Source organism: Podarcis liolepis, assembly GCF_965112155.1.
Source record: "Podarcis liolepis genome assembly, chromosome: 15".
Lineage (NCBI taxonomy): Eukaryota > Metazoa > Chordata > Lepidosauria > Squamata > Lacertidae > Podarcis > Podarcis liolepis.
The window spans coordinates 3,935,999-3,956,855 of record NC_139566.1 but is presented as its reverse complement, the minus strand read 5'-3'; the positions used below and the strand labels follow the sequence as shown (position 1 = coordinate 3,956,855).

The 20,857-nt window shown below is 46.2% G+C and overlaps 3 protein-coding genes across 4 annotated transcripts in view; 2 read left to right on the top strand and 1 right to left on the bottom strand.

The window, feature by feature from the left end:
* The window catches only part of HORMAD1 (HORMA domain containing 1), a 578,262-nt gene that overhangs the window by 365,837 nt on the left and 191,568 nt on the right, over nucleotides 1-20,857 (top strand). The window lies entirely within an intron of this gene.
* Nucleotides 1-20,857, top strand: part of CERS2 (ceramide synthase 2) — a 162,364-nt gene that overhangs the window by 80,450 nt on the left and 61,057 nt on the right. The window lies entirely within an intron of this gene.
* Nucleotides 1,092-20,539, bottom strand: ANXA9 (annexin A9). Of its 2 annotated transcripts, none has more exons than XM_083477320.1 (13): nucleotides 20,367-20,539; nucleotides 17,757-17,858; nucleotides 17,575-17,671; nucleotides 16,596-16,690; nucleotides 14,969-15,082; nucleotides 14,102-14,186; nucleotides 12,372-12,451; nucleotides 10,267-10,326; nucleotides 7,511-7,607; nucleotides 6,629-6,724; nucleotides 3,829-3,887; nucleotides 3,161-3,283; nucleotides 1,092-2,196 (listed from the first exon to the last, which is right to left on the bottom strand). In XM_083477320.1, exons 2-13 carry the CDS (start codon nucleotides 17,829-17,831, stop codon nucleotides 2,134-2,136), a joined length of 1,044 nt encoding a protein of 347 aa, XP_083333446.1. In that variant the 5' UTR covers nucleotides 17,832-17,858; nucleotides 20,367-20,539; the 3' UTR covers nucleotides 1,092-2,133. The 2 variants fall into 2 exon arrangements, with proteins under 2 accessions (XP_083333446.1, XP_083333447.1); XM_083477321.1 differs by having other exon boundaries at nucleotides 17,757-17,853.

Below are 20,857 nucleotides of genomic sequence, written 5' to 3'. Positions count from 1 at the left end.
ATCTCACTTCTCGCAGGGAGGGAACCGCCAGAAGGCCCTCGGAGCTGGACCTCAGTGTCCAGGCTGGATGATGGGGGTGGACACCAGGTATAGTGGGCCAAGGCCGTTTAGGGCAAGCATAGGCAAACGTGGTCCTCCAGCTGTTTTGGGACTACAACTCCCATCATCCCTAGCTCACAGGACCAGTGGTCAGGGATGATGGGAGTTGTAGTCCCAAAAACTGCTGGCGGGCCGAGTTTGCCTATGTCTGGTTTAGGGCTTTCAAGGTCAGCACCAACACTTTGAATTGTGCTTGGAAACGTACTGGGAGCCAATGTAGGTCTTTCAGGACTGGTGTTATGTGGTCTCGGCGGCTGCTCCCAATCACCAGTCTGGCAGCCACATTCTTACACAGCCCAGTGCTGAGGTAGTTTTTATCTACAGCTTTGCCGGGGGGTGGGGGTGGGCAGGAATGGGGACAGTCCAGGGTCTTCAGGTCTCTTGTCAGGAATCCAAGAGCATAATTGGAGAAGGACTTGGAGACGTTTTAAAAATTAAAATGGTGGATGGTAAAAACACCGGGTGGGAATTGAATTCCCTAAACTAGATCCAAGAAAACAAAAATATTTGGGGCAGCCGTGATGAGATCCACTGAGGGATGGAGGAGCGGGAACTCCAGTGTTGGGTAGAGATCCAGGATGGTACAGTGCTAAGAGAATTGGTCTAGGACTTGGGGGAGGTCAGGGTTCAATCCCCGCTCGTCCATGAAGCTGCCTCTCTGCCTAGTCTGCCTCTCAGGGTAGACAAGAAAACACGCTCCTTTTTAGTGCATGAAACAAGTGGTCTGCCTCTTCTAGAACTGCAGTATTGTCCCATCATGCCTGGTGGAAAAGAAGGAACGCCTCTTCGAAGTTCCTGCCCCTCACTGTTTTTTTGCAATATTTCCCATTCTTAACACCCAATCTGCTGCCTGACTTAACGGAGGCAATTTCCCGGCCTGTTTTTGAACGATAAAAGGAATTGACTGATGAGAGAGCGCAGCCCAACTCAGTTTGTAAAACGGGGAGGTGCCAAAACTTTACATCTGCCCCAAGAGGGGAAAAAACACTCCATTATATGCTCACAGGTACTTTATTATCACATACTTCATTTTTAAAGAAGTGGAGCTAAATAGGTCAGGTGGTGGAGAAAAGGTGAGCTTACCAAGACAGAAAGACCTGCAATATACCGTATTTTTTGCTCTATATGACGCACTTCTCCCTCCTAAAAAGTAAGGGGAAACGTGTGTGCGTCTTATGGAGCGAATGCAGGCTGCGCAGCTATCCCAGAAGCCAGAACAGCAAGAGGGATTGCTGCTTTCACTGCGCAGCGATCCCTCTTGCTGTTCTGGCTTCTGAGATTCAGAATATTTTTTTCCTTGTTTTCCTCCTCCAAAAACTAGGTGCGTCTTATGGTCTGGTGCATCTTAAAGAGCGAAAAATACGGTATATGTTAAACTACACGGTTCCAGGTAAGGGGATGTTGTAGTTCCTGAGAAAGGCTGATAGGTTGTCCTTTGCTGCTGGGATGGATATGAGGGGGACCTATGCCCCCTCCCCAGATATTGAGGGACTACAACTTCCACCAACACTGACTACAGGTGATAAGAGTCCAGCCACACCTGGAGGGCCACAGGTGTTCCAGATTCCAGCTTCTGTAAATGTAAATTCAGCACAGGAACCCTGATTGGTTGGTATCGCCCAGAGAAAAAGGCAATCAGCAGTGTCCAGTGGAGAAACGGTCTCTGATGTTGGCGGTAGCGTATCACCTTCACGACTCGTGAGCAATTAATTCCATTTTGCTTTCCAGCACAGAATTGGCTGGATGTTCGCAACCAAATTAAACACAGTTTGCATTGGCTCAGCAAGAAATACGTACGGCATCTCTCTCTTTCTCCTTAAATCATTCCCAGCCCCCCCCCCCCGAATATTTCCAGAACCAACCGAGAAACAAGAAGAAATTAGCGCAAATGGAGAATCAAGATCCTCTGAGGGTGACTTTTGGCCGGACTCCAGGGCCTTCAGGAGGAAGAGGTGGTTGGCTGATGTAAGCATTTGCCTGGTATTCAGAGGTAGACTGCTTTTGCACACAGAGGCTTGTCAGCAGAGGCATAACTTACAGATCTTCTGCTCTGCACAGACCAAGCAAGGCGGTCTGGTAGTTGCCATTCATTTCAGCCTGATGGAAGATAAAAAGGGATTTTAGAAGGCTTTGTGTAATTGAGTAAGGGGCACAGCCCACCCAGAATTAAGCACTTATAAAGCTATGGTTTTCCCAGTTGTGATGTATGGAAGTGAGAGCTGGACCATAAAGAAGGCTGATCGCCAAAGAATAGATGCTTTTGAATTCTGGTGCTGGAGGAGACTCTTGAGAGTCCCATGGACTGCAAGAAGATCCAACCTCTCCATTCTGAAGGAAATCAGCCCTGAGTGCTCACTGGAAGGACAGATCCTGAAGCTGAGGCTCCAAGACTTTGGCCACCTCATGAAAAGAGAAGACTCCCTGGAAAAGACCCTGATGTTGGGAAAGATGGAGGGCACAAGGAGAAGGGGACGACAGAGGATGAGATGGTGGGACAGTGTTCTCGAAGCTACCAGCATGAGTTTGACCAAACTGCGGGAGGCAGTGGAAGACAGGAGTGCCTGGCGTGCTCTGGTCCATGGGGTCACTAAGAGGTGGACACGACTAAACAATATCCAAAAGAGGAGATATTCTATTCCCCTCTGCTGACCTGAACATACATATATCTGACAAGAGAACCCTGTTAATAATCTCTGCAAAACGGGATCCCGGTAGGATTTGACGGAAGGTCTAGCTAACTAAATATCCCACCATGGCCAAGCAGATTAATTTCATTTAAAGCCATCCCCACTTTTCAGCCAAAATAGGCTCCCTCCTCTTACACCTCACTTAAGGAAAAAAGACACAGCACAAAAGGAAAACGAATCAGGAGGGAGGAGGAAATCAGCAAACTTAGGTTCCGAGTTTGCATGTCGTTTCATGGACCGGCTGGGATGGAAAAGTTCAAGGAGGGGAGGGACCCAAAGCTGCGATGCTGATGGAGCAGCCCTGGACCCCTGCTCTTCCTCCCTCCATCTCTGCCCACTCCCCACCCGCAGTAAAGAAAGCCTGGCGCCCTTACCTGGAGGAAGGAGTAGAGAGAAATCCCATAATGCTTCCTGAACTCGGATCGGATGCTGAGCAGGTCGGTTTCGCTACGGGAAATCAGGATGCGGGCCAGAGTTCTTGGGCTGGTTTCTGGACCCTTTAAAGAGCAGACAGGTGAGGGTTAGGATATCTATATATTGTAGATGTCATAGCAATCTCGCAGTTTAAGAAAGCTGGGAGAGGCAGGCACAGCCATCGGGATAGGATTGCTCTTCTTCAGAGGCTAGTGAATTGGGTGGGGTTATTTGCAAGGCTGTGGCAGAGGGCAAACAGCTCCTTTACTGGGGATGTATGGAGGAATTACACCAGCCCTTCCGTTCTTCATCTCGCCATCCGCTGCGACAAAATTATAACTCGTGCAATTAATTATACAAAAGACATTGTCATTCCGTTATGCCACCCCGCCGATTTAGGGCACAAAAGGAAACACAGTGTGACTCTAAAGGTGTTCACAAGTGCAATAAATCGTGTCTCATTTGCAATCCAAAAGCAACAGCAGAGCAGTCATTTCGCGTCAAGCCATGCCCTGTCTGCAGCCGTTTTGGTGCCCAAAACACTTTATTCAAATTCCTAGAGAAAGGGAAGGATACACTTGTGCGACAGAGCGAAAGAGAGAAATAAGGGTGGATTAATTCTCCTTACCTTAACCGCTTGGTAGAGCTTTGTGGCAAAATAGAGAGGGGTGTTTCTGAGGATGGAGACTGCAAAAGAACATGGATTTAGAATAATAATAAACCAATCGGATAACCAACATGTTCTCATATCGTCTCTGAAAACCATCTTCAGTTATCTGAAGCATACCCAAAACAACACTGTACGCTTGTGAAAACATGGACCACTTATAAACGCCATCTCCAACTCCTCGAAAGATTCCATCAATGGGGTCTCCGAAAATTTTTACACATCACTTGGGAAGACAGGTGAACTAATACCGGCGTACTGAAAGAAGCAAAGATCACCAGTGTTGAAGCAGTGATTCTTCAACGTCAGCTTCGTTGGACTGGTCATGTTGTGTGGATGCCTGATTATCGTCTTCCAAAGCAACTACTCTATTCCAAACTTAAAAATGGAAAGCGTGATGCTGGTGGTCAACAAAAGAGGTTTAAAGACTGTCTCAAGGCAAATCTAAAAAAAATGTAGTATAAACATTGACAACTGGGAAACACTGGCCTGCGAGCGCTCCAGTTGGAGAACAGCCTTGACCAAATGTGTCGTGGGCTTTGAAGACACTCGAACTCAGGACGCAAGGGAGAAACATGCTAGGAGGAAGGCACGCTGGGCAAATCCACACCGTGATCAGCTCCCGCCCGGAAACTAATGTCCCCACTGTGGAAGGACGTGTGGATCCAGAATTGGCCTCCACAGTCACTTACGGACTCATTGTTAAAACTGTGTTTATGGAAGACAATCTTACTTGGCTATGAGTGATTGCCAAAGAAGAAGAACCCAAAACAAGCCAATCTTTCTTTTCTAAAATCCCCAGCTTTTCGGGGATTCGCAGGTAGAAATTCACCAACAACATTACAGCTCTGTGCTGGAGCAACTTGACCTGTTGACTTCCTCCTCCTCAACCAAACTGCTCTGGGTCATGCCCAGTTGGTTATGGGGGAGAAATCACCCCACTGTATTCTCACAACCAACCCTGCGAGATAGACTAGGCCAACAGCGAGAGACTAGCCCATCCTGTGAGCGTTTCTGTCAGAGTTGCTCCAAACCCAGGTTTCTGAGCCACTAACTATAATCTCACCGTTCCTGCTCGTTCCTAGCCAGACCTCTCTACAGAAAACATGAAATCGTCAAGGACGAGAGTGTCCCTGAGCATGTTTGGTGTGTTATTTCCTTTACGGCAGATGAGGCCAGAGTCAAGAGTAGATAGACATACACGCCCTGCTCACAAATAGATACCATTCACATGCATAGAATCAGAATTGCAGAGTCGTAAGGGACACCAGGGGGTCATCCAGTCCCACCCCCTGGAATGCAGGCATCTCAACTACAGCATCCATGACAGACGGCCATCCAAGCTCTGCTTTAAAATCTCCAAGGAAGCAGAGTCCACCATCTCCCAAGGGAGACCGTTCCAGTGTCAAACAGCTCTTACTGTCAGGAAGTTCTTCCTGATGTTTAGTCAAAATCTCCTTTCTCGTCACTTGAAGCTATGGGTTCGAGTCCTCCCCTCCGGAGCAGGAGAAAACAGGCTTGTTCCCTCCTCCATGTGACAGCCCTTGAGATATTTGAAGATGGCTCTCGTATCTCCTCTCAGTCTCCTCTCTTCCAGGCCACTCTCCAGGCACCCGGCTTGATCTCCGGTTGACCTCCCTGTCTGCATTCCCCGGCAGGATACAGGTTAGGTCGCGATAGGCGATCCTTCTCAGCATGAGGGGTTCCGTTGCTCATCAAAAACACCTCCTCCGGTGCTCGGCCGTCCTTGTAGCTTCCATCCGCCCGCTACCATATCTTCCTTATCTCCTTGCAGAGGATGAAGTACGATCCATCAACCTCTCTCGTTGCTTTCATGGATCAAAACCACCGGCTCCTTGCTACCAGATGTTGGGAATCAAGCCTTTATCAGGAGAAACTGGCCACTCTCCAGGCACCCGGCTTATCCTTCTCAGCGTGAGAAGAACACACCACTCTTCCCTGCTGCCCCCCCCCCCGGCAGGGGAAAGAGAGATAGACAGAAACGTATTTACATGCCTTTATTTCTGTCTTTGCAGCGTTACAGAAAACATGTCTGCTCTCTTCAAACTCCAACAGCAGAGAGACAAACTCCTCCCGTACTTCCTGTACAGCTCATATTACACTCTGAGCTAAATCCGGTGCTTCGCACTGTGAATAGACTGTCCCTCTGTTTCCCACGGAACAGTCCCAACATTCCCATTATGTTTTGCTCTCAAGCTAGCAGTAGCTAGCGGCCGCATTGCTTCTATATCGTAACAAAAGGTACCCAATCCTTCAACCTTTCCTCATCAGGCTTGTTTTCCAGACCCTTGATCATCTTGGTCTGCACACATTCCAGGTTGTCAACATCCTATTTAAACTGGGGAGCCCAGAACTGGACACAGTACAGTGGACGCTCGGGTTGCGAACATGATCTATGCGGGAGGCACGTTCACAACCCACAGCATCCACAACCCGCAGCGCCGCACCTGCGCACGTGCAGGTCGCGGTTTGGCGCTTCTGCGCATGCGCAAAGCATGATTTAGCGCTTCTGCGCAGGCGCCGAAACCCGGAAGTAACCTGTTCCGGTACTTCCAGGTTTGGCGTGGTGCGAAACCCGAAATCACACAACCTGAAGTGTCTGTAACCCGAGGTATGACTGTATTCCATGTGGGGTCTGACCAAGGTATCTCTGCATTCATACACCGCCCCCCCCCTCCAAGCACGACAGATAGAAAGGCTCTGTGGGGGGGTCACATCCAGCCCACGCCCCCTTACCTACCCAGGGTCAAGCCAGCCTCGAGGGCCTTCCCCTCTAAGTACTTCTTCATAGCTTCCTCCACCTGGAGGCCAGTCATCTTGTGGTACGAGACGAACACTGTGGGAGAAAGAAAGGATTAAGCCAGACTGCTTCTAAACATGTTAGGAATATTTGAAGCTGCCTTGTACACTCTGAAGGGGTCACCTCAAAAGCAGATTCACTGAATAATCATAGTTTAGAGGTCCCGGACCCTAAGGAAGTCAGATTATCCTCCACCAGAAACAGGGCCTTCTCAGTGGTGGCTCCGAGCTGGTGGAATGCTCTGTTCCAGGAGACCAGGGCCCTGCAGGATTTAACGTCCTTCCGCAGGGCCTGTAAGACAGAGCTATTCCACCTGGCTTTTAATTTGAGCTTAGCCTGATCTTTTATTCCCCTTCCTTCCCTCCCCCTCCCCTTTTTATGAAGATTACCCACTCTGGGATCCCACAGCTAATTCTCCCCTGGTCTCCTTGCTGGCCCAAATAGGACTAATTTAGCCAGCTAGCCCTGGTGACCATCTAATGTTTATTGGATGGATTTCCCCCCTAAATTGATTTTTCAATTCTGAATTTATTGTTATTCACATTTTATACTGTATTTTATGCTGTTTTTTGTTGCATCAATTAAGTGTTTTAAATTTGTTGTTAGCCGCCCTGAACCCGGTTTTCTGAACCGGGGAGGGCGGAGTATTGATAAAAAATTATTTTTATTATTATTATTTATTATGAAGGGAAGAGCCCCTGAAAAACCTATTGGGGCCCATGAGAACGCCGTTTTAGTGCATTGCATAGAATGCCAGCATGGCTGAACTCAACTCCTTTCCCCAGAAACAGCAACTTGCAAGCTTTGCAAACTAGACCTTGCCTCTGTTTAGATGTTGGGGACTCCGTTCGGTTAGGATCCTGATCCACTCGCTCTCATCCAACCTGCCCGGGTCACCGCCTCTGGGACCCGCGAGGGCCTGGAAGAAACCACAGAGACACACCACTGAACAAAACAATTGCACAGTCGAAATAAAAACAGCCTTTTTTGAAGTCGCTACAGCCCTCTCTGTCGTAACAACTTAATTCAGGGATCAGTACTCAGCCCAGTGCCCGGGACCTATTTGAAGTGCCGCATGACCTATTTAAACCAACAGGCCTTGAGCTTACAAGACATGGGGTGTAGAAGCAATCCCCAGAACATGCGCAGAGTGAAATCGGTGCCATCCAATCGCAGAGTAACTAGAGCCTGCTCCTCACATATCTGAGGACTCAGCTACATTAGTAAAAAAACAGCGATTTGAATGCGCTATAAACATGCAACAGAGATGGCGCTAGAGAGCAAGGAATTTAAAAAAGTGATTTTCCATAGAGTTCTTTCCCTCCTTTTGTTAAAACAATCTAATTTCTGACTTATTTATAGCAGGGGTTTCCCTGCATTTAGATCTACTTTCAAATTAGGGATGCAACATGTGTAGGGATATAACTGAGAGGGGTACTCTCCGTATTACCGGTAAACATGAGTAAGAACAGAGCCTCATTTAAGGAGTGCACCCAGTCTTAATAGAAACTGGGGAGCCCTGAAGCTTTAGCCCCCAAACCAATTACGTCTTAATTATCTCTGATCCAGTGCAGCCGATTTTCCCCCAACTCCATCATTATTCATTTAACCTCACACAGCTGGAATGCGAGACAAGGAAAAGCTTTTTATCGGGGCGGTTGTAGAGCTGCGATTTTTTTAATCATGTCATGCAGTTGCACTCATACATACAAAACAGAGCATTTGATTATGCAAAAGCATTCCTTATCGCTGCTTCGCCATCTATAATAGCATGCACAAATGCAACTCGAATCTGCACGCGCAGCTTATTCCTTAAAGCCATTCCATCAACTTGATGGGAAATTTATGAGAAATTAAACACGGAGGGAGCATGGGTGGAACACATTCTTTGAAAACACGAGGAGAGTTCAGCGGCAGTGTTATGTATTGAGTTGAATAGGATCCAAAATGCAGCAGTCTGATTGGTCCTAGAACAATAGGATCCAGAATGCAGCGGTCTGATTGGTCCTAAAACAATAGGATCCAGAATGCAGCGGTCTGATTGGTCCTAGAACAATAGGATCCAGAATGCAGCGGTCTGATTGGTACTAGAACAATAGGATCCAGAATGCAGCGGTCTGATTGGTCCTAGAACAATAGGATCCAGAATGCAGCAGTCTGATTGGTCCTAGAACAATGGGATCCAGAATGCAGCAGTCTGATTGGTCCTAGAACAATAGGATCCAGAATGCAGCAGTCTGATTGGTCCTAGAACAATAGGATCCAGAATGCAGCAGTCTGATTGGTCCTAGAACAATAGGATTCAGAATGCAGCAGTCTGATTGGTCCTAGAACAATAGGATCCAGAATGCAGCAGTCTGATTGGTCCTAGAACAATAGGATCCAGAATGCAGCAGTCTGATTGGTCCGCAGGAGCCACCCAATCCAGCTCCAGATGGAAGTGAATCCGCAACCTGATTGGCCTACAGGTTAATCCTGGAATTAGCCAATCACGTGGGGCCCACTGTGTAAATAATGTATATAAAGCAGATATTCTGGGGGAACTTCCATTCCTCCTCACCACTATGAGCTGAATAAAGAGCATGAAATCCACTCTTGACTCAGTATATTTCACTGGCGATGAGGATGGGATCCTGCTGAGCTGACCGCCACACACAGCACCGCCACCCGCCGCACCGCTGCCTCGCACTGTGTATCCAGGCTTCAGCTCCGGGACACAAGGAACTCAGAATGGCAACCGACAGCAGCTTCTCGCCGTTCAACCCAGCATCTGGAGACTGGGAAGCGTACGCCTCCCGTTTCACCTTCCTCCTAGAAGCCAAGGGGGTCACCGACGAAGAAGACACCAGGAAGAGGGCGGTATTCTTCAGCGTCTGCGGAGAGGAGACGTTTGAAATCGCCCGGGCTGTCCTTGCACCTGAAGACGTTGCTACTGTTCCATACAAAACAATAATGGAACGGCTGAAGGGGCACTTTTCGCCGCAGCCCTCAGTGGTGGCTCATCGAAATGCCTTCTACGCAAAGCGGCAAGCCCCTGGGGAAACCATAACTGGGTTTGTGACCTCTCTCCGCCAAGCCGCCCGGTTCTGCAACTTCTCAGAGCTGGAGAACATGCTTCGTGACCGCCTCATCGGTGGCCCGAAGGATGAGAAGCTGCAACGACGCCTCTACGCTAAGAAGGACCTAACGTTCCAGGTCGCTCTGGAGGAGGCCCTGGCAACGGAAGCTGCCAATAGGTCGACGCAAGAGGCACGGCCGAGGCTGCCATCCCAACCGAGGGTCCACCACGAAGACCTCACTGACGACTCGGGATCTGACAGGGAGGAGGTGCACCGAGTACAGCGGTGCACTCAAGCAGCGCACAGACCAGTCAGACTGCTGCATTTTGGATCCTATTCAACTCAGTACATAACAGGCAGGATCAGGCCCAAACCTTGTTGTGTATCCTGATGTGTTTGGCCTTTATGAACCATGGGGTAATCTCATTTTCAACGGGATAGAGATCTCTACAGGGCTTGCATGCATCAGAGAGATCATGGAGTCTGAATAATCTCCATTTCCAGACTTGGACGTCTCACCTGCGTATCTTGCCGTATCAAAACATAGTCAATGACCCCAGAGTGCCTTTCACGGTTGCCCTGGGAGAAAGCAGAAAATCAGATGTCAATGACATTGGCCGTGGGCTGGCAGTCCTTGAGTTGGATCCAAATTAACTACGCTTTACTCCTCCCATCACAACAGAAACAACTTAAACTAGCTGTTTCTAAGCCGCTCTGTCGATTTTAATGGGCCTAGAGAACGGCCAGTTTAAGGCTCAAACCACACTTCCACTTTCCCCCCGGGAAAACCCAATCCTTACCGCTGAATCGGAGTGGGCCTAAGGAAGTCAGATTATCCTACACCAGGAACAGGGCCTTCTCAGTGGTGGCTCCGAGCTGGTGGAATGCTCTGTCCCAGGAGACCAGGGCCCTGCAGGATTGAACCTCCTTCCGCAGGGCCTGTAAAGCAGAGCTATTCCGCCTGGCTTTCAATTTCAACTTAGCATGTTGCTTTAAAGTTTAGAGAATGTATTTGCTGCTCTGCTTGGAAGGCAGATTCCTAAAACAGCCCTTCCCAATGCAGATTGCCATAATTGCATTTTGATAATTTGATTATGTCCACTGTTGTTGTTTTTAAATGACTGCTCAGTTGCTGATTTTTAAATGAATACTTTAGACTAGTGATGTCACTGCTTAGTTTTATTATTATTATTATTAAGTGGTACATAAATTTTGCATATAAGGCCATCTCACCATCCTGGGCCTCTCTGGATATTTCAGACTCTTAAACTGTTTTTAATATTGTGTTTTTATATTGGAACCCACCCTGGGACCTTACAGTGAAGGGCGGGTAAATAATAATAATAATAATAAAAAAAAAAACAACGTCTGGAGGTCACCAGGTTGATGCTTTAATACATTAAAATGTTTTTAAAATGCAAAAAAAAAAAAAAACCCTTAATATGCTTCCTGATTAATTGAAGGCTTTGTTGGGGGAAATCCAAAACCCCAAATATTTCTGAAGTAAATCACAGGTCTCCTAAACCTTCCTCCTCCATTTTAAAATTTATTTATTTTTTAGGTGATTTTGAAAAAAAGTATTGCATATAGAATGGCTTTCCCTCTGAAAAGCAGGCTAAGTCTGCATCTATAACAGAAACCAGCATGTGTGAATTTTAGGTATGCACATCCCGTGTCACCTCGGGCCAAATTTAAGGACTTTACAACGTCCCTTTGACTTCACCATCAAAGACACACTCCTCTGTTGTCTCCCGAGACAGACGGGTGCCAACAATAATATCCCTGCAATCAACCACAGTCTTTTTCTCTTTTTTTACAACCATAGGACCATCTGTACCAAAGCAAACTCACCACCCATTTAAAGCCCCCACTCAGATCCTGAGAATTGTAGCTTTCCCCAGCACAGAGCTACAGTTCTGTTTTTTTTAATGCTTTATTAACCCAAATTGCATCCATACATCTAAGACATATTGTAATCTACAAATCAAACATCAGAATAAGAATTCCAACAAAAAGATATGTGTCTTCTTAGTATAAATTTACTACTTAAATTAGACTTCCCGTCCTTTTCAACATCTTTTCACTCTAATAAACCTATTACCTAAACTTATCAGCATGTTCATAATAAAATAATAATATACATCTATGTGTATGTGTATATATATATATATATATATATATATATATATATATATATGCACAGTATCTATTTTTACCCAATTAACCATAATTATTTACAGAGATGATTCCAAAGCTGCTACAGTTCTAAGTGCCCTTAGCAAACTAGAGTTCCCATGATTCAGCCGGGCAAAGCCACTTGAGGAGGATGTGAAGAAAGGCTGGTTGGGGGCTGGGGAGAGTCCCTGGAGCCAGGTATAATAATATTTATTGGTTTTTACACATATTTTCCAGCATAGCATCTCATGACTATCAAATCAAATCTTTGGCTATCACAGCCTAAGACTTCCTTCAACCCCGTCTAATGGTTTTCTAAAATCATTTCCAATTCTGCATTTCATTACTATAATTATTGCTATGTCTGAATCCTTATTTGGCTCCTCAATTGACCCCAAAGACACAAATGCCCTAAGTGCCTCTGAATGGTCCTTTCCCCCCACTTTTACCTTGATCAAGGCATCCAGGAGGCCCTGAAGGAAGCCGCTGGTTCTGGAAGCGATGTCCTTCTCCAGATCCAAACTGAAATCTAGGCACAGGGGAGGAAACCGTTTTGGATTAAAGAGAAACGGTTTTACCCAAATCTGATAGACTTTCAGGAGTTAAGCAACGCCATTAGGATTTTGAGCAGGAACAAAACCTGTGGCACCTATTTCTCTCTTTTCTGTTTTGTGCTGGGGTTTTCTCGTTTTGTTTTTTAATGACCTCATTTTTATATGCGGACTTGAGGGGCTTGTTTATGTTAACAGGACCTATCTCTCTCTTTTCTGTTTTCTCCTGGGTAAAAAAACCCCCCAAACACCTCATTTTATATGATGACTTGAGGGACTTGTTTATGTTAACAGGATGAGGTCTAAAAGGATGTTCAGACAAACAAACAAACACCCCACCTTTAAACACAAGTACATCCAAGGCAGCTTACATCAGATAAAAATAATACGAAGTGCTTCTTTAAATAATCAGCTTTACAAAAAAAAAAAAAAAGTCCATGATGCCATCTTGTGGCGGCGAGTTCTGCAGGTTAACGATGCATTGTGCAAAGGATGACTTGCTTTCCCCCTGTCCTGAAATCTGCAGCCTGTCGGCTTAATGCAAGGGTCAGCAAACTTTTTCAGCAGGGGACCAGTCCACTGTCCCTCAGAACTTGGGGGGGGGGCGGACTATATTATTTTGGGGGGGGGTGAACGAATTCCCACAAATAACCCAGAGATGCATTTTAAATAAAAGCACACATTCTTCTCCTGTAAAAACACCAGGCACAAATAACCCAGAGATGCATTTTAAATAAAAGCACACATTCTTCTCCTGTAAAAACACCAGGCACAAATAACCCAGAGATGCATTTTAAATAAAAGGACACATTCTACTCAAGGAAAAAACACACTGATTGCCGGACCAGATTGAGAAGGCAATTGGGCCAGATCCAGCCCCCAGGCCTTAGTTTGCCTACCCATGCTTTAGGTTCTCATTCACAACCACTCATATTTCTAGGTGAAAAACACACACACACACACACACACACACACACACACACACAGAGAGAGAGAGAGAGAAATTCACACCAGGCTAGAATTAATATTTTTACTCATCCATTCAAAGCCTTTTTTAACCCGCTGCTCACTGCTGGAAAAGCTTTCCAGGTCAGCTTGGAAGCATGAAGGAATAAAACAGACACGGCACAAAAGGAAAAGTGATTGGGAGGGAGGAGGAAAAAGCAACGTGGTGCAGCAGTGGCCGCAGCATGCAGGCCCATTTTACATCTGTGGAACACCGAGGCTCAGAGCTCTCCAACAGTTCGAGCCGAGTCAAGAAAGGCTTTCTGGTCTACTGAGAAAGACTTCGCAGCCTGCTGGCAATCTACCAATTTCCCCTTTTGCGGGGGGGGGGGGGCGGTTTGTGAGGGAAGAGGCATCCCAGGAGCAGATCCTTTGCACCCCAGAAGCTCCTTCCCTCAGGAAGGAGAAAAACACACTGATTCCCAGACCATCCACAGGCCAGATTTAGAAGGCAATTGGGCTGGATCCAGCCCCCATGGCTTAATGATTTGGGGATTCTCAGAAAGCATGAATAACTCTCTAATTTCTCCAAACCAGGTATGTCCACAACCTTCCACCCTTAGCTGTCCTTTAAAAGACAGTGGGAAGAAAGTGTATCATTTTTTATTTCGTTCCTTCTTTACCATGCTTGTAGCAGCTCAGGATCTCCCGGAGTTGCTGGCTGGTTCGGGTGGAGAGGATTTCGAGAAGCGCATCTGCCTCCAGGCCCTGGAAAGAGGAAGGGCGTTTGTTGAGTAACCTTAGCATCTTAAGTGTGGCCACACTTGAAAAGGCGAGGGAGCTCAAGAGCAGGACGAGGGCGGAGAGGAGGAGGCGATGCGGTCAGTTTCCAGGCTGCTAAGTCTTTTTTTTATTTATTTCATAAAATGCAAATATTGATTTTTTAAAAATAAAACAAAACCCACACACCCTCAAAGCCGTTTGCAAAAAAAAAAAAGTTGATGAATAAAGTCACTCCTAAGAAAAATTAGCAACAATTATTTAAGATTTCCCGGAACTTAAAACAGCAAGAGACTAAAACCAGATTAAAATTCTGGGTAGACCAAGCAAGCTGCCCTCTCTTCTTGCCCTCGGATGGTGCAGAATGGAGGAGGTTGTGGTTGCCTAGCAACCGCATCTCAACTCAGACCCTGGTCCATGAATAGGACCAGGAGGAAAAGACCCGGCAAAGCCATAGTCCAATGCGTGGAGCACCTGCTTTCGTGCATGCAGAAGGTCGCGGGTTCAAATCTGGAATCTCCCTGCTGGAGAGCTGCTGCCAGTCAGTGTAGACAATATTCAGCTAGATGGGCAAGTGGTCTTTAAACATGAGGACTAGAATCTTACTTTCTGTTTACGGTTCAATCCTCCCATTCCCTGGGCATCTCCAGGTGGGGCTACGAAATGCTCCTTCCCTGAAAGCCTGGGGAGCTGCTGCCAGTCCGTGTGGGCAATGCAGGGCTAGGTGCACAAATGGCCTGACTGAGCAAGACAGGGACCGATGGCCGTACCTTCAGGGCCAGGTTGATTTCATGAGCATCAAACTGAGCTGCCGGCTTCAGCAGACCCGTGATCACGCCCTCTAGGTGCCCGGAAAAAGCTGCTTCCAGAGTTTTCAGGAGGTCCTGAGAAGGGGAAATAGAAATGCGTTAGGAGGAGGATTAAAACTGTCTCTGAACAGTCTTCAAAGGCTGCCCCAGGCAAAGTGCATTGCAGTGGTCTAAGCCGACTGTTACAAAGGCATGAACTACTATGGTCAGTCTTTGTCCATGGAGTTTTCTTGGCAGGGATACTGGAGTGGCTTGCCGGTTCCTGCTCCAGGTGGATCACGTTTGGTCAAAACTCTCCACTATGACCTGTCCATCTTGGGTGGCCCTGCACGGCATAGCTCATAGCTTCTCTGAGTTATTCAAGCCCCTTCGCCATGGCAAGGCAGTGATCCTTGAAGGAGAGGTCAGTGTGACAGCAGTCACAAAATTAAAAGACGCCTGCTTCTTGGGAGAAAAGCAATGACAAACCTGGACAGCATCTTAAAAAGCAGAGACATCGCCTTGCCAACAAAGGTCCGTATAGTTAAAGCTCTGGTTTTCCCAGTAGTGATGTGTGGAAGAGAGAGCTGGACCATCAAGAAGGTTGATTGCCGAAGAATGGATGCTTTTGAATTCTGGTGCTGGAGGAGACTCTTGAGAGTCCCATGGACTGCAAGAAGATCCAACCTCTCCATTCGGAAGGAAATCAGCCCTGAGTGCTCACGGGAAGGACAGATCCTGAAGCTGGGGTTCCAAGACTTTGGCCACCTCATGAGAAGAGAAAACTCCCTGGAAAAGACCCTGATGGTGGGACAGATGGAGGGCACAAGGAGAAGGGGACGACAGAGGACGAGATGGTTGGACAGTGTTCTCGAAGCTACCAGCATGAGTTTGACCAAACTGCGGGAGGCAGTGGAAGACAGGAGTGCCTGGCGTGCTCTGGTCCAGGGGGTTACGAAGAGGCGGACGCGACTAAACAACAACAACACTATGGTCAGTACATTTCCGAGCACAATTCAAAGAGTTGGTGCTGACCTTGAAAGCCCTAAACAGCCTCAGTCCAGTATACCTGAAGGAGCGTCTCCACCCCCATCGTTCTGCCCGGATACTGAGATCCAGCGCCGAGGGCCTTCTGGCGGTTCCCTCCCTGCGAGAAGTGAGGTTACAGGGAACCAGGCAGAGGGCCTTCTCGGTGGTGGCACCCGCCCTGTCGAACGCCCTCCCACCAGATGTCAAGGAAATAAACAACTATCTGACTTTTAGAAAACATCTGAAAGCAGCCCTGTTTAGGGAAGTTATTAATGCTCGATGTTTTATCGTGTTTTTAATATTCTGTTGGGAGCCACTCAGAGTGGCTGGGAAACCCAGCCAGATGGGTGTGGTATAAGTAAGTAAGTAAGTAAGTAAGTAAGTAAGTAAGTAAGTAAATAAATAAGGCTGTTAAAGTCAAGATGGGCCAAAGCTGGCAAACCAGCCAAAGTTTATAGAAAGCTGGCACTCAGATGGACATTTGAAGGGTCAGATTGAAACCCCCTAATACGTATCGGATTCCCTTCCCCCCCCAAAAAAACTCCAGATCTAACAGGGGTTTGCTGCTTCCCATCCTCACCTGTTTTGTGAAATTCAGGAACTCTTCAGCAATTTGCTGCCTCTGTTCATTGCTCCTGTTGGTCAGTAGGTCAATGACGGTTACATATTCGACACCTGTCATGATGGATAGCAAATTTAGAGGCTAACCACTAAACCGTGAATTTCAGAAATAGACTGGAAAGAGAAGCTGCTGAATTGCAACTCATTACCAAACTTAAAACCATGGAGAGACCTGGTTTGAACAAGGACATTGGATTCTTATCTCATTATACATGACTAAGCCATTTTTCACCTTCTCACCCCTTGCCTTTTCCTGTAAGACCTATTACAGTCGTTAAGAGTCGTCAGCAGGCTCATCTCAGCTATCTGCCAATCTCCCATTCCCACCACCCTTCTGAGTAACACCCCTCCCCACCTTCTCACTATATAGAAGGATCTGGCAACTTCTGTTTCAGTGTATCTGAAGAAGTGTGCATGCACACGAAAGCTCATACCAAGAACTAACTTAGTTGGTCTTTAAGGTGCTACTGGAAGGATTTTTTTTATTTTGACTATGGCAGACCAACACGGCTACCTATCTGTCACTAAACCGTGGTTCTCTGTATATGTTCTTCACATATAACCCCCCCCCTTTCCATTCTGTAACAGGAGAAGTCACATTTATGAATCAAACACGTACATATAACTTTATACACTTTATACAAAGGGGATCTGTCAGTTTGCATCCCACTTTTTGAGCCGGCGTCTCCTACGTGGTGCCATTCGTAAGATGCCAGGGGTTACGGGTTTGAGTCCTGACGTGCATCGATTAAAACTCGGCTGAATGTGACACTGTCAGACTGTACAGAGGGCAGCGGCTCACATTCAGTTCCTTTCTCATTGAGAGAAAAAGTTCATTGAGCAACCTTCAGTCAAATCGCTACTTCTGAGGTGAACATATATACAGGAAAAAACCAGCAAGGACACAACACACGGACACCACAACTGTGATTTCTTACCTTTCCCACTGACAGCGTCAAGGAGAGTTTGGACATCTTTTTCCACCTCAAAGTTCAGGTGGGGTCTGATCGTCCCCAGAGTGCCCCAAACAGCTGTCTAGAGCAAAATAAGACAGAGATGGAATGGTCACCAGAAACTCCGAAATCTTCATGATTCGACGAGTGCCAAGCCAAGCGCTCACCTTATCCGCAAGGGGCAGGTGCCTGAGGATTTTGTTGACCAAGGATCGTCTCTCGATTCCGTTCACCAGCGACATCCTGCGCCCGCAGCTGTCAAATCTGAGCTTTCGAAAACAACAGACAGGGGGGCTGTTATCGCAAGCTACACGGCACAGAGAGATCCCACCTGACCTCTGTGTCTGAGACGGAGGAATCTGGACACTTACTAAGGTTTGAGCTTGAGAAAGCTCTGTCATAACACTAGTGAAGCTGAATGTGCGGAGTTAAACTGCGGAACTCTCTGCCACTGGAGCTGATAATGGCCACCAAGCTGGATGGCTTTAAAAGAGGACTGGGAAAAATACCTGGAGGATACTAGCCGCAATACATGGAGAAAAATGTTTCTCCACCTGGTGGGAATGTAAAAAAGTGAAAAACTTATGGGAAATGATATATAATGAGATGAAAAAGATGTTGAAATATACATTTATTAAGAAACCAGAAGCATTTTTACTTGGCATTGTGGGAGATGATATTAATAGACAGGATTGTAAGTTGTTTTTATATGCAGTGACAGCAGCAAGAATATTATTGGCACAAAAATGGAAGCAAGAAGAACTACCGATGAAAGAAGAATGGAGGATGAAGTTGATGGACTATGCAGAACTAGATAAATTAACAGGAAGGATTCGAAACCTGCGGGACCAGAGATTCTTAGAAGACTGGAGTAAATATATGAATTATTTGAAAAGTAATTGTGATGAACAGATTACGCTAGTTAGGACTGCAAGTAGTTTAGTAAGGTGGATTATTTGAAATACTGCAAGAAAGACTATGAAGAGAATTATTAGTTAAGGATAATTAAATGTAATATAGAAATTAAGAAATAAGAAATAAGAATAAGTGATAAAGAACGGAAAATCATCAGTGGTGTTGATGGAAATCTAAAATATTGTATAAGATGAGAAGAAATGTTGTATAACCATTGGGACTGATATGTTAAAAAAATCAATAAAAATGTATATAAAAGAAAGAAAGAACAGTGTTTCTCCCTTGAAACAAAATGAGTCATGGACACTCAACTGTGCTGAGTGTTAGAAGAGTCAAGGTAGATTTACCTTGTGGTCAATCAAACCACATTAATTTCAAATGAAAATCTAAACATCTTTTTCAGTTCGTTATAGATATCTTCCCAGAATCCCACTATCTCTTTGCACTCCCACCACATGTGTAGAATCCTTTCTCCTAGGTATCATGTCAGAGGAAATAAAAAGAACAGTCAGACCAATATTTATGTATGCAACTACAGCGGCAAGGTTATTGATTGCCAAAAATTGGAAAAGCAGCAGCGTCCCAACTAAAACAGACTGGTTATCTAAAATGATGGAATACTTCCATATTGCCGAACTAACAGGGAGGATAAGCAATACAAAAAGTGAATAAGGAGCGGACTATCTTTAAGGAATACATCAAAATTTATGTGGAAAAAGTAGAATTTCTGACAGAAACTAAGTGAATCCAGAATACAATTAGAGTGAAAGGAGAGTAAAGTCAAGATAGAAGAAGAGATTAAAGAAATAATGAAATGCGTTTAAGCTAGCTGGAAAAATAAAGTAGTGTAACAAGAACGGCTGGAAGTCAAGTCACTTGGTGGGTGTCTGAGTGGGGTAGGTGTGTTGATATGTATAGTATAGGTAGGTGTTATATAGAGTAATGTAGGTATGTTTTATGTTATGAAAGTAAGGTAGTGTGTTGTGTACGTGTATTGTGTAAATGTATATGTATGTGTTTTATATGTTAATAAAATTTAAATAATAATTAAAAAACCACATTAATTTCTCTCACTTTCAACCCCTCAAGAGATCCACTGGGACGCTTGCCTAAGGTATCACTGAGGAGGAATATGGTCTGAGACTCATCCCCTTTCGAAAATTTACTCCCCGCCGCCTCTCTCATTTCTGTCTTCAGGATCAGTTTGAGAAATAGTCCAATCATTCCATCTGCCTGCCTTAAACTGAACCCCAGATCCTAGGTAGGGTTGCCAACTTTCTAAAGCCGCCTGACTCCTATGATGTTAAAGGTAAAGGTAAAGGGACCCCTGACCATTAGGTCCAGTCGTGGCCGACTCTGGGGTTGTGGCGCTCATCTCGCTTTATTGGCCGAGGGAGCTGGCGTACAGCTTCTGGGTCATGTGGGCAGCATGACTAAGCCGCTTCTGGCAAACCAGAGCAGCGCCCGGAAACGCTGTTTACCTTCCCGCTGGAGTGGTACCTATTTATCTACTTGCACTTTGACGTGCTTTCGAACTGCTAGGTTGGCAGGAGCAGGGACCGAGCAACGGGAGCTCACCCCGTCGTAGGGATTCGAACCGCCGATCTTCAGGTTGGCAAGTCCTAGGCTCCGTGGTTTAACCCCCAGCGCCACTGTGTCCCTATGATGTTAAACAGCAGGAATTAAGCAGGTGAGACCTTTTCCCAGAGTGGAGGCGGTTTGGGTAAAAGTTTCACCCTCCCAGTCTTCTATGCATCAAGCAGATCACAATGGCAGAGGAGCGGGACTGGTCTTTAAAAGTTGGCAACTCCCAAATGCAACTCCCCCCCCCCCAAAAAAAAACCCACGTCTGAAGAACGTACCTGGCTGTTTTCTGTGTCTCTCTCCCGGACAGCAGCAAGTGCCTTGTCCTACGTGAGCGAGTGGCAGTGACAAGTCACCTCCACCCAGCACCTTGAGGGAGGGCCTCAGCCGACCAGCCCGCGATAAGTGGATGAAGGAAAAACCAGTCCGGTCTGTAGCTCTCAAGCCAAGAAGTCTATGCCTTTCGCAAGGCAAGCTGCCAAGTATCGTACGTAATTCCTTTCTATCCCTGGCGGGGCTGCAACCAGGAACTTTCGACGGGTTGGAGCATCAGGAATAAAAAATGACACCCTTCAGAGACTTGAGCCCAAACCTGACAGGTGAGGGAACAGGTGATGGGCAGGATGGGTGTCTAAGGTGGAATAATAATAATAAATTTTATTTATACCCTACCCTCCCCAGCCAAAACCGGGCTCAGGGCGGCTAACACCAGGTATAAAAACAATTGATTAAAATACAACATTAAAATGCAGCCTCATTTTAGTAGAAA

Excerpts from the sequence above, each read along its gene's own strand:
- ANXA9 (XM_083477320.1), bottom strand. The coding sequence starts at position 17,831 with ATGTCGCTGGTGAACGGAATCGAGAGACGATCCTTGGTCAACAAAATC. Across the intron at positions 12,452-14,101 it reads CCTGAGCTGCTACAAGCATG|ATTTCAGTTTGGATCTGGAG; the intron begins GTAAAGAAGGAA and ends CCCTGTGCCTAG. Across the intron at positions 3,284-3,828 it reads AGCTCTACCAAGCGGTTAAG|GGTCCAGAAACCAGCCCAAG; the intron begins GTAAGGAGAATT and ends TGCTCTTTAAAG.